Here is a 14400-nt window from a genome sequence, read left to right on the forward strand (position 1 = left end):
GATGGATGAATGTATGAATGGATGGATACTATAGACGGTTGGATGGATGGACATTATAGAATCTATAATGTCCATCCATCCAACCGTCTATAGTATCCATATAATATAAATGGATGTATTGATGGATGGATGGATACTATAGATGGTTGGTTGGATTTGTGTCCTTTGTGTTCCAAAGCCTTGTATAAATGTATCTACTGAAATGATCTGGGCCATCCACATCAGAGTCATCTGTGATTAATATGTGTATGTTACTAATCTGAGTTCACTGTCTGGTCTAGATATCACAGCACAGTCAGACACCTCAAAGAAAGATTTTGGCACAAGCTGATGACTAAAGATAAGACATCTCCTTTTCTCTCTCTGTAGACGTGGACAGAGAGGAAGAGGGAGAAAGAAGAATTTCTCAACTTTAAAGTTCTTGAAGTTGGCATCCTGAGATGCATATCAGGTTAATATTGTTGGAGAAGTCATGGTGTCAGTGGTAGAGAAGCTTGTTGACTTTGTATGCTAATCCGTAACAACAGAACTCTCAGACTTGTTATCTTTATTTGACACTGGCCGGATCTGTGATCTATAGTGATTCCTGTACAAATTGAAAATTTTCCATTGACTGGAAAAGGTATGTGTGTGAGTGCTTGGGCCAGATGTGTTACAGTTAATATGTGCATGTGGGTGTGTTACGGAACAGTGGGGATTCCTAACAGAAGGAAAAATAGATGACCAAAAAAAAAAAAGAGCGAAAGAAGGAGACAGACACAAAGAAACTCCCTTATGAGAAAGGAACGTTTTTACATCTGGACTCACTGGACTTCACTGCTGCCCAGCTGCAAAACCACTTAAAATTCTTTTTCTCCACTTTCTTTGTGCATTGGTCTGTGAGTGCATATGATAATGCTGTAGCACCAAGCTTTGACCTGGAGCATCTTATTCTTACCCTATAGATATAAGGCAGTGGTTCTCAATTCCATGGCGCGAGGACTGGAATTGAGAACTGCTGATATAAGGTATCGAGGTACAGACCTGTGTGTGTGAGTCAGTCTTCATTAGAACAGTTAGTTGACTTAGATCTGTCTGCGGTCATGGGTGGTTCTCAAAGGCACAGGTGAATATTGGCCTCCACTTTTGTCCATAAATACCCTTTCAACCATTTTCTTTTCACCTAAACTTATGGTGAAAAGACAGATGGTAGTTTGATTAAACAAAGTGTTGTCCAATTTGCAAACAAATTATTCTTATGAATTGATTCTGAGACCGCCACAAAAATCTTTCGAACTCGTATGTGAGTAAGCAGTTTCAATTATTCTCACTGCTTCATTGAATTGTTTAGGGCCACTACTGAACCGAGAGTCATTTTTACCGAAAGAATCAGTGATTTTGAATAAAATAGTTGAAGCAATGATTCAGTGACTCACACAAAGGCAACCATGCACCATTTACTGGAGTAACAATGTCCATCTTGCAGAAAAACTCAACAAATCGTTGATTTTAAATGATTATCATACTCGTTTCATTTCAAGTATGTAATTTCAACCATCATAGCCATAGAACACAACAAAAAAACATTTTTAAAATAATTGTACTTTTGTAAAATAGTTAAGGTTTTTTATTTTATTTTGTTTAGTTTTTGGTATTATCTAATTTTTTATTATTAATCTTTTATTTATTTTTATTTTGTGCGTGTTTTCTTTTTCTTTTTTATATTTTTTGTCATTCACCTGGCAATAATCTAAAGGCTTGTCCAAATCCCTAACCTTCCCTATTAGCAACAGTAATAGTGATGCTCATCTAAACAAGCACCACTAATAATGTTGTAAGTTGCGAGTCGTTTCTATGAGTCTTCTGTGTGAGATGAGTTTGTTCTAGAGAAGCTTCGTGAATGAAAACCTCATGCGGGAGTCTGCCTTTCACACTTCAGAACAATAACCTCCGTGTGAAGGAGCCCTGAGGTTTGGCCTGTCCTCAACAACCCTCGGCAACAATGGCGCACTCTCACAAACAAACCAATCACGGCCACAAGCCTCAGGGAATCCCTGCATTGTCTCCTCATTAAGGAGCAGCAAAAAAATTATATTAGACATCCATAAACAGACCATCCACAACAATGGCCTGGCAGAATTTGGCGTCTTTTATTGTTTTACAAGTAAATGCAATGAAAAGGATATTTTTTGAGCACATTGTAGCATTTTAACGTGGCATAGAAGAGCAGCACTCCTCGCCCGAAGACTCCGCAGCTGCTGTTCATTAGCACGTTCTGGAAAACTGGCTCGCTTGAGCATCTGCAATTAGGGTCATCCCAGCCTGAGCTCCCCTTTCTCTCTCGTGCCACACGCTGATCCCTTTCACCCAGAGGAGGGGGAGTCGCTCTTTGCTGTAGCTCGGGGAGGACAAGGGAGTCTATTCACAACGCTGTGGCGAGCAGGTCTGCCATGCGGCATCTGTGTGTGTTTACTGTACAACAGTCTGAGGGAGGCTTTTGGAAGCGCACTACCACCACCACCACCCAGATCCCTGACTGCCCGGGGCACTAAGATTTCTTTCTTTGTGGCCCACCCTAATCAACAACACAACAGGGCTTTTGATTCTGAACTGGGCTTGGCAAGTACAAGCTGATCCAGAAACAGTTTTCGGCTTTTGAAGTTCGTTTTTGAGGAGTATTTGCTGAGACAAGCATCTTACTAGCTATCAGTAATACTCAGTACCTAATACATAAAGGAATAGTTTACTCAAAACTCATAATTTGCACATTATTACCTCGTTTCAAACCTGTATGGCTTTGTTATGTAGAACGCAAAAGGTGCTATTTTAAAAAGTCTGAGAGTAAGTAAATGATGGCAGAATTTCATTTTTGGTGAATTGTCCCTCTAGACTTTGATTTGTAAATCGTTGTGGATTGGCTTTCTTAGCGATCAGAATTTTTTCACCCAAGTTTCAAAAGCCATATTTAGGGACCAGAATATCGAATAGAGATAGGGGTAGGCATTTTTCACTTGACCCAGAAAGCAATGACACAAACATCAGAAAACCACTCTGAATGTCTTAGCAATTGCATAGTAAGACCCTTTATATATATATATATATATATATATATATATATATATATATATATATATATATATATATATATATATATATATATATATATACAGTCATGCTCAAAAATATGGACACCCTTGGCAAATATGATCAAAGAAGGCTGTGAAAATTAGTCTGCATTCATTGTTAATCCTTTTGATCTTTTATTTTAACCTTTCATTGGATAATAAGAATTTAAAATGGGGGGAAATATCATTATGAAATAAATGTTTTTCTCTAATACACATTGGCCACAATTAACGGCACCCTTTTATTGAATTCTTTTTTTTAAATCTCCATTTGCCAGTTTAACAGCTCTAAATTTTTTCCCATAATGCCTGATGAGGTTAGAGAACACCTGACAAGAGATCAGAGACCATTCCTTCATCCAGAATCACTTCAGACCCTTTAGATTCCCAGCTCCATGTTGTTGCTTCTCTTCTTCAGTTCACCCCCCTCATTTTCTATAGGGTGCAGGTCAGAGGACTGGAATGGGCATAGCAGAAGCTTGGTTTTGTGCCCAGTGACAAATTTTTGTGTTGTTTTTGATCAAGGTGATCCAAACATGGTCCATTATAAGATTTCTAACAAAGTCAGTAACTGATTTTTTATCTGTTGGTATTTGATATAATCAAAGACGCCATGTATCTAAACAAGATGTCCAGGACCTCCAGCAGAAATATATGCCCACAACATCAAAAATACAGCAGTATATTTCATAGTACACATGGGGTACTTTTTATCCCTGTTTTCACCAAACCCATCTTGAGTGTTTGATGCTAAAAATATAATTTTTTAGTTTCATCTGACCATAGAAGCCAGTCCCATTTGAAGTTCCAGTCGTGTCTGATAAATGAATATGCTGGAGTTTGTTTTTGGATGAACTAGGATAATTTTTCTTGAAACCCTCCTAAACAAAATGTAGTGATGTAGGTGCTGTTTGACAATTTTAAGGTTTTCTGACCCAGAGACTCAACTATTTTCTGCAATTCTCTAGCTGTGGTCCTTGGAGAGTCTTTAGCCTCTCAAACTGACCTCCTCACTGCACATTAGGACGATATATATGTATAGATATATGTATGTGTATATATATACACACACACGTAACCACATATAAACTCTAGTTAGATTTTGGTATTTGAAGTATGTCAGGTTGACCATGGCTTTTAAGAAAAATAGCTCAGGATATTTATTGGTAATGGACTTGTTTGCTTCTCTCTGAGCAAGTATTCTGATATGACGTGGTTAGTGGCTGAGTCTTAGGCAAGAGGATTTTTTTGAGCACCTTATCAAGATGAAGTACATCATGTCCTCATCAGTTCTCCAGTGCAGAGAGCGGGCAGATATTCCACTCACAAGGCTCAGTCTGAGCAGAGAAGAGGGCTCTTATGACCACAGGCTCCACAGTCCTGCACTAGCACTTAAGGACGTCCCACTGGAGGGAAGGCTCAGGAAAAAGATTTAAACTTTGCAGAGATGAGGAGAGCAAGAGAAAAGCTGGGGAACAAAGTGACTGAATATTGTGAAAGAGTTATTTATAAAGAAATAGAGCTGCAGTGACTAATAAATAATAATGGATTAAGTAAAACTGGTTATATTCCCTGAGCTTGTTAAACTCTTTTTTTTTAAATGTATAATCCATTTTAAATGTATACTACGTCTACATCAAGTTTGGAATTTGTAAGATTTTTTAAATGTTTTTGAAAGAAAATCTCTCTGATCAAAGCACAGTAAAAAAAAAAATAGTGATATTGTAAAATATCATTACAATTACAGATTTGTGTTTTAGATTTTCAAATATTACTTGCTCCTGAATTTTCAGTAGCCATTACTCCAGTCTTCAGTGTCACATGATACTTCAGAAATCATTTTAATATACCAATATTTGGTGCTTAAGAAGGATTTCTTATTATTTTGCTGTTTTGGATATCATGACTTTTTCAGGATTCTGACCAGTAGAACGTTCAATGGAACTGCATAAATCTTGTAACGTTACTTAGGTTTTTACCTGTCACTTTTTTTATCAGTTTGGTGCACCCCCCCCACCCCCCCACACACACACACACCCGACTGACCCCACTAACTCAAAACTTTTGAATTGTAATGTATATGTCATTTATAAAAATAAGAGAAAAATCACTGTAGATTGACAGATTAATTATACCATAATATATTTGGCTGCTGACTCTGCATAGTGAAAAAGAGCAGGAACAACAGAGAGAGAAGGAGACGGTGGGAATTGAGGATCCCTCTAGCATCACATTACCTTCCAGCAGTAATGACAGACCGTTCCACCACATCACAAACCGCAGCGCGACTAGCCAGGGATGCCCTCACTGTCTGCCCACGAAATCTAGACCCCACTGTCTAAAGCTTTCCTTTAAAATGCAATCAAAATAGTCTCGGCATTCCATCTTTAAAGTCTGAACAATATGTCTGGAATATTTTGCGAAGCTCTAATGGAAAATTACCCCCGATGCCAGATTCATCGCAATCAGACGTTACTCTAAATCGATGCTATTCTGATCTATTCGCCGCATATGCTGTTGAGTAACTTCAGAAGAACCTGACAAGTCATTTGTCTTGAAATTTGACTAGCGATTAGTCTGACTTGAAGCTTGGGACTTCATATAAATATTTCAAAGAGGTGAGAACAATACATTTGATCTTTCTCTGCGGTATAAATAAAGAACTCAATGTCTAGGAATACAGTCTTCAGGGTCCACTGGAGCATATTTGTCATAGAAAATGATCACGGAAAACCAATACAGTCTTTTCCACCGCATTCTGTTTAAACCCAGGAGCATCATCAATGTGAAAAGTATGATAGCAATATGCAATTATGTAAAATTATGACAGCAGACGAGCCAATGGAAAGTTTAAAAAGATGCGGTGTCTATTGTTTTAAATAAAATTAGAAGAATTTCCTTTCTTCAGCTTGCTTTCTTTTCTTTTATTCTCTCTTAGACACAATGATGCTTTATATTTTCATGTGTGTGTCTGTGGTTTGCCCTAGCGGGTCTCTGCTGTGACCAAACTACCCTGCGGTTTTCTCCTGCTTTTACGGCCCGAGTAAAAACGTCTTTTCAGTGATGTCTTAACTAAAAATAGCAAACAAAACCTTAATATGTCTTTTGTTCCCCAACGTTTGTGTGGGAAAGCCTGTTTGCTCTGAGAAACCAGAGGCTGAAAATAGTTAAATAAAACTTTTTATAATAAGGAGAAAATAAACCAGAGATTGGCGATCGAGAGAAAGGACACATGAGAGTCTGTGACGCGTAAGTGCACCGCACGCTCTTTAGCCAAACAGCCGCTGCTCATTATCTGAAGCAGAGTTTACCAGGCCTTTTATTGGACCCTTCAGACACTATTTGTCATGAGTTGCGAGATTCCACAAGGGGCTGATGTAAGCGACCGGTCCCTTATAGCAAAAGCACGTCACACGCACACACTTCTTGGCTCTGGTAAGATCATTAGGATTGCATCAGCCCCCCATTTGCCCAAGCGGGTCAGAGGTAGACAGGAAATGATGTAATCGCGAGGCTGACTGCAGTTTAGCGATAGCTCAAGAAAGACTTTTGGTATCTTATTAATGTGAGGTTGTGGGTGTCTGAAGCGGTGGCTCTCTACTGGTTTTCAGATTTTTGCTTCAGGACCCAGATTTTACATTGGATCTTGAGTGGTGACTCAACACAGTACCAAATAGTACATTATTATATTATATTATATTATATTATATTATATTATATTATATTATATTATATTATATTATATTATATTATATTATATTATATTATATTATATTATATTATATTATATTATATTATATTATATTATATTATATTATATTATATTATATTATATTATATTATATTACAGGCTAAATAGGAAAACTATGGGGTAATATTCTATTAGTATTAGCCATATTACATACTGACATATAAAGTGATATTACTTTGCACCAAAAATTAATAAAAACTACAAAATGCATTTATCCCCATCTATTTATCTATTCTAACTATGCATAGTTATATGGTTCATTATTTTTATTTATTTATTTTTATATATAAAAAAATGTTGAATTTAGAATTGAAGCTCTCTGGTCTATTCCTTTGCATGTGTGAGGTGAATCTTAATGATGCTCTATAAATTTGTGCTCTTTTTTTTATTTATTGTTTGCAGATGGCCATCACATATGGGAAATGGAGGCCAAAGTCAACAGAGAATCATCCAGATCTGTAAGTCTGCCATTTTTCACTTATTTTTACGATTAAAATGGAAGCAAGATGAAATCCTGAGAACTGTATTAATAAAATAATACAAATATATTCATAAATATATAAGAATTTTGTTGTTGTTGTTGTTGTATTGTCGTGTTTGAGGCAAACAGGTTGTTTTTTGTGTCTAAAGCGGATATAATGTATGTGTTGAGCCCTACTCTCTGCTCTCGGGAGGAAACACACTCACTCACAGACAACACATGCACACGCAAACCTGCTCCTTGTTTTCTCTATGGAAGATTCTTTCTGTGAGAGCTCAGGGACCACAGTTTAGACTCTGGGATTAGACACTGCACCTGCTCCCCTCGCCACACACTTGTTAGGTAGCACATGTCTGTCTGTAGAGCTCAGACTGTTGGAAGAGGCCCATTCTAAAGGTCTTAACCGTCAGCATTGTCCAGCTCAGAAACATAGACTTAAATTAAATAAAGTTCTGGAATGTGATAGAATGTTTTAATCAAAGGAAAAAAGCACCAGCTATTTACCACTTGATTTGCAGATTCTCGTAAAACGAATGTATAATTGCGTAGTGACTCTTTAATTGCTTCTCGGCAGAACGTTCAAATGCAAATTTGGGTCCCGCTATCAGAAAACGAGCTTGCTAAAATTCCTTCAAATTTACGGCAGAGTTTTATTAGCCTCTGTCTGAGCTCATGTGTTCATGATAAAATGAAGAGTGCTCTATGGCTGTCACTTATTTTTTTTAGGATGAATTAATGTTTGTTTCTTCCGTGCATGAGCCAAAAGCTCCCTGAAAGCTAGCCTTTGTCTGGTGTCTCTTGGTATATAACTTTATGAGAGCCTCCACGCCTGGTTTCAATGCTCAGCGAGTGAATGGAGACCATCTGTTTGAATGGAGCATTAATGTGTTAGACAATCTTTTACAAGGACGCCTTTGATTTCTGCCCCTCCCTGCCCTGCTGTGTGTGTATATGTATATTTATTTAATGTGAACCATTTTCTCACACAGTCTAAACCACATGGCTCTTTTAGTTTGGTAAGCTGGCTTGTGTCAGTGGCCTTTTGGAAGTTTTGGAAGGGATAAGTTTGTCTTTTCACAATCGACACATTCATGTGCAAATCCAGAAGATAATGCTTGATCTTCTTTAAAGTCACATTACTTTTTCATATAAACACCAACATCTGAAATTTGTTAATGTGGTGTCTAGATGCAGATGCACAGCTTGACTTTTTCGTCAGAGATGATTTGGTGCAAGCTAAAAATCATAAAGGAAAATGGCCTTAAGGTTACATAAAATGTATTTTTATTTTTATAATTATATTTCTTATAATTGTTTCTGATCTCTTAAATAACACTGTATATTCAGTGCGATCAAACATACAGTAAAATGGTTATACTGTTAAATTTGTTTATATTATTTTTATTTATTATATTAAAATCCAGTCTTCAATGTCGCATGATCCTCCAAAAATCTTTCTAATATGCTGATTGGCTGCTCAAGAAACATTTATTATTTTTACCATTGTTGAAAACAGTTGTGCTGCTTAATATTTTTGTGGAAACCATAATATTTTTTGATTATTTAATGAATAGAAAGCATTTATTGACATTAACAGTGTTAAAATCTTTACTTTTACTTTTTTAATGTATCCTTGCTTACAAATTACTTGCTTACAAAAGTCTTACTGAGCCCAAACTTTTATATAGCTGAATACATGTACATTAACTAAACCAGCCTAAAAACTTGTTTTTAGCATGATTTAAGATAAAGATAAGATTTTATTACTGTTTTGTAACATGAAATGCCATCTTTGTCACAATGTTGGCGATTTCAATTGTTCTCAATGAAGTAGATAAAACTCTAGGCCTATTACCAAACTAGCTTCTTTTGGGCATAACCAAGATGAGGCCACCAAATGACCTGAATAGCCTTTTTTTGGGGTGTGTCATTGCCATTTTGACACATTATTTTGAGGTAAATCAGAATTTGAGTTTGCTGTGTGCCAAGTGTCCTGAGCACAGCTGCAGATCAGACTAATGGATGAAATTCTCTCTAACACATTGTGCTTGGTCTGGCTTTGCTCTACTGCTAAGGCGTTGTGCTAATATAAATAGTCGGGGAACTCACCTGCACATGGTTCTAAAACCTGCAAGAAGACTGATGACTTCCTCTCTGGCTACTGTACAGCACCTCCATCAATCTCTTCTCAGCCACACAGGGTTCATCTCAGGGTGGAGGAAAAGAGGTTAGGGAGAGATAGAGAGATTGACACTCCCAGCACCTTTCTCACACTGTAGTTACAATCACAGACGGCTCAGCGGTCAAAAGTTCAGTGGTGTCTGGAGACAGAGAGGGGAGAAGCGCAGGGGGAAATAAACTGTCTGGACGGAGTCCCCGGACACTCTCTCATTCAGGGTGAGAAGCGCAAAAATAACACCGTCTGCTGCTTGCAGTTTGGTTTGTCTGAACCTCAACTGCCCCGAGCTCACAAAGCCACAGTCGCTGGATGCATGTGCGGCTGTTGGACGAAGCACATGTTGTGAGGTTAAATAATGGAGACAGTGTTTAGGATTTTGCTATCTAGAAACCGTTTTCATTACAATGTATGATGATTGTGTTAAAATTCGTTATATTTTCCACATTTAATATCCAGTACTACTAGAAGTACAGTAACCCACACAATGACTCTGAGGTATTATAAAAACTTTTTTCTGTTTGTTTGCGCATCCTGACCAGCATAGCAGCATTGCACATTTATTTTGGCCATTGGTCACTTAATGAAGTTTGAACGTTTTTTCCCCGTCATTCCTGTCACTTGGTGGCTTTTGGGTTCCTTGCTTAGTTGGGTTTTAATATTACATAATTTTATCAGTTTGACAGCAGTTGTACTATTGGATGAGAATGTGAACTGAATTGAGATGAATAATGGCATTATATTGTCTAGGTGCTTGAGAGCACCGAGTTTGTTTATAATGGACAAATTTGCAAAGTTGAAACTAATATTGAACTGAGTTGAATCAACGCTGAATTTACTTGAGTTGAATAATGACACTGATGTCTTCGGTTGAGCTGCTTATCGCTGAATTTAATTTCAGTTTCGTAATTGATAAACTTCACACAGTTATTGAACTGAACTGAAAATTACACGATTTTCTTTGGTAGAGCTACTTTATAGTTGAATTGGATTTGTTCATAATTGAAAAACATTACAATATCGACACTGTTATTGAACTGTCTTGAATCTACATTGAACTCACTCAAGCTAAACAATGACAACTGTCTTTAGTTGAGCTGAATTTAACTTGTTTCGTAATTGATGAACTTTACACAGTTGTTGAACTGAACTGAATCAACACTGAACTGACTAGAGCTAATTGAATTTCAGGTGGCTTTGCTTGTGGATGTCCCACCATACCGGAACCAAAGAATATCCAACCCAGTTAAAGTGAATTTCTATGTGTGCAATGGCAAACGGAAGAGAAGCCAGTACCAGCGTTTCACATACCTGCCCACAAACGGTAAAAAAAAAAAAAAATCACCTCCTGCTTTAATTCATAAACACTCCTTTATTTCTAACCTGTGACTGAATTAATTCAGAAGAAATTCTGAGGCCATTTTTAGTGGATGGAATTGTGGCTAGTTTTTTTTTTCTTTCTCTGTTAAAATCATTTCCATAAAATTTGTTCTTTTCCATACCTGCTCCGAGAGCAGTGGAAGGGCAGTGACAGGGTGGGGTCCAGTATGTGAATGCAATTATTCAAATCCAGACTGGTTGCCAGGTGAAATTTAAAAAAAAATGACTTGACATCTGAAAAGTCCTAACCACTGCTAATTCCCTCAGGCCCAGTGTGCGTAATCAGTGGGTGGTTCAAAGGCTTGAGTCAGACCCAGCTTGTCTCAACCCTGTCTCCTGAAGTGTGGGCACTGCAACTGCTGGCCATCCCACTCACACTGCAGTACTGTCTTTTTTTAGAATGGACATTTCTAAAGATTATGCATTGTATTGTCCAGCATATTTTATGAATAATTGTCTTTGGGCCAAAGCAAAGGACCCCTAGAATACAATTTATCACAATTTATATTCATTTTTTTAATGCATCTGTTAGTGGATCTTACTGTTTAAATTATTATTGTTGTGCAGAATCAAATACATGTACATCAAACTATAATGGTACGTCATACATTGAATGTGGATGGAACCATGAAATATTTAGCCAAACATTAGGTTCTTTATAGGGCAGTTTTAAGGTCATTGCTGAAGTAAAATAAATATTTTTTAATCATTTTATTGCTATTTTTAAATAACTAATTATTCATTAGTTAGATAAATAAATAATAGTTTAATTATTAAAGTAAAAAAGAATAATAATGCAGAGTCATCTATATTGCACATTTTAATTAATGTTCTTAAAACGTGTGATGTGCAAATTATTATTATTATTATTATTTTTTTATTTTATTTTTTTTACACAAACTGTTGATTGGCAGATCTCTTGCAGGACTGTCTTCAATTCTATTTTAAGATAACACTGTTTATCATGAATCAAGATGAGGTCTGTTTATTTCAATTCATATTAACACAGAATAACAAATGGGCCCTGATGAGTATAATGAGCCTAAGCTTCCGTGGTAGGTGTTAAAAATCTGAATCATCTGGCTTTTGAGGTTAAACATGAGGCGGAGTGACAGATATCTGCCTGCCTCTATAGTCATGTGCTAGAAGCCTCATTTCCCCTTTCTGGGCTTAAAATAGGTGTCTATGCTCTATTTTAAACCTGTGGTTGGTCTGGGCAGCACAGAGAGTTCCCCTTTTTCTCTTTATTGCTGACAGAATGCAAAATAAAACTTTAGGGCTTCTGTGGAGGCATGTTGGTGTGAGGGATGTCTCATTGCCGAAGAAAAATAAACTGTTGCTGATAGTCTGTCGAGAAATACAGCCAGAAGTTAAAAGGTGAAAGATGTAGCATCATGAGGATGAAGAGTTGGTCAACAACAGCTGTATTCTTCCCAGTTGCTCAACATCTGTTCGCCAGAATCACATGCACCAAGAAACAACAGTGAGGTAGTTTTTAGTTGTAGTCATGTCATTATCAGTCTTTTCAATGCCTTCAATAATTGGATGCTGAAAACAGAAGTACATTAATGTTTTCTTTTGTGCAATGGTGTATTTTCCTGTAGGAACAGGAAGTTTATATATAAAAAATACAAAAAACATTTAAAAAGTAACCAATATGCTTATATTTACATTGCAGCTGTGATTTGCATATTGAGTATATCGTTTATATGACCTAAAAACTAAAAGGCATGAACTAAAGGCCACAATAGTATCTTTTCACAAAGTCTCAAAGTCTATTTTGCTACTGTGTATGTCAAAAACGGGCAGCCTTACTGTTAGTTTGAACTCCATGCTCTCAATATGTACAATCTGCTGATCTGTTTCTAATCCAGTCTCAGTCCAGTTCTTAGCTCAGTTGCAATTTGGCTCATTTAAACCTGAGATCCCATCTTAAAATTACACACTGAATCTTCTACTTAGAGAAGAATGCAGATTTTTTTTTCTTGATTTTTTTGTAGAGCTATGGATGTGAAGCTACTGTAGCAGTAACATATTTCGTAATGCACGCTTATATGGTATTAGCACTGGGGGCAGATCCAAAAAAAATAGCCCTTTTATTTTCAAAAGCAGCTGGAAGGCTCTTGTGGTGATGATTCATCCCTTTTTTCCCTCTTTCTTTAAATATTTTCAGTTGGGCGGGAGCACGTAGCCTCAGACACATAGTCTCATTGATGAGAATGTTTGTTTCGCTGTGGGTATCCTAGCCACAAACCCACTCACTCTCGCTAGCTCGCATAAAGTCACATGAACCCGGAACGTGTGTTTATTCGTTTTTCTCCTTTCCCCGGTTTTCTTCATCTGATCTTCCTCTTTGCTGTCTTTTGCCCTTCGCCTCCCTAGTTCCAACCATAAAAACAGAGCCACACGACGACTACGACCTCCCCCAGGTATGTGTGCCGCTCCATCCTGCCGGGTTGGCGCTGCATCCGAAGCCCTACTACAACCCCCCGGCGATTACCCCCATGATGCCATCAGAACTAAGGCCTTGTGTCACGGGCTCCTTCACATCCAGCCCTCAGAGACTGGTGGCAAAACCCACCTCCCTGTCCTGCTCGTCCTCCCCCAGCACCAGCCCCAAACTCCAGGATCTTTCCCCACCTCACCTCTCCTCTAAGTGCCTATCAGCGGGATCGAACCTAGGTCCCCAGTCTCCAACGGTCCCACACGTCTCCACCATCCAACCCACACCCGGACGCTACCCGCAGTCCATCCTCTACCCAACAGGAAGTGCCGCCTCTTCTCCAGGGTCCCATCCTTCCACCCCAAACTCCGCACCAGAACTCCCCTTCACTCCCAGCCAGAGTCTAACCCAATCACAGGCCACCAACGAGGCCTCTGCGTTAGGAGCTCAGATAACCAAAGGACCGGTGAGGAGCGGGTCTTCCCCCATCCTACAGGAGGAGGGAGATGCCCCCACCATGCTGGCTGTCAGCATCAAGCAGGAACCACAGGAACTGGATCAAATGTACCTAGATGATGGTAAGTGACAGCGCAATATTCCAGTGAAATTTAGTGACCGTGTGCATCGTAGTCTGGTGATGTAATGCCCAACAGATGTTTCTAATTGCTTGATGTTTTTGCCTGAGTGCTCCTTTACAAAATTAAGATCCAACGCAGCGCTAACCGTACCGCCACATTGACAGCAGCCCTGTTCCATGATGTTTAATATATCGAGAACGCAAGTTAAATTAACTGGAAAGTTAATGAATGACTTCATCGGTTTGCCTTCAACTTTTGTGTTAAATTTTAAGCATCTGTGGAAGAAATGTTCAACAGATGGAAGAATTTTAATATCAGATCTGTCTATTAAATCATAAAAGCTAATAGATAATGGTTTTCTAGCCAGATCTTTGACTAAATGGCAAAAAGTCCACCGTAGCTTATTGTGGCCCAGAGCTATTTGAATGACATAAAGCAACCAATAACAGTTTGCAGTTTTCATTTGGAGCGAATCGTCCGCATCAGA

The 14400-nt window shown here is 38.1% G+C and overlaps 1 protein-coding gene across 2 annotated transcripts in view; it reads left to right on the plus strand.

Moving 5' to 3' along the window:
• nfatc1 (nuclear factor of activated T cells 1) overlaps positions 1 to 14400 on the plus strand; it is a 42445-nt gene that overhangs the window by 19050 nt on the left and 8995 nt on the right. For both annotated transcript variants that reach the window (XM_052585387.1, XM_052585386.1), the window contains exons 7-9: positions 7258 to 7313; positions 10704 to 10836; positions 13275 to 13913. In XM_052585387.1, coding sequence (XP_052441347.1) covers positions 7258 to 7313; positions 10704 to 10836; positions 13275 to 13913 — 828 coding nt within the window. The remainder of the gene's footprint in view (positions 1 to 7257; positions 7314 to 10703; positions 10837 to 13274; positions 13914 to 14400) is intronic.

Source organism: Carassius gibelio, chromosome B19 (assembly GCF_023724105.1).
Source record: "Carassius gibelio isolate Cgi1373 ecotype wild population from Czech Republic chromosome B19, carGib1.2-hapl.c, whole genome shotgun sequence".
Lineage (NCBI taxonomy): Eukaryota > Metazoa > Chordata > Actinopteri > Cypriniformes > Cyprinidae > Carassius > Carassius gibelio.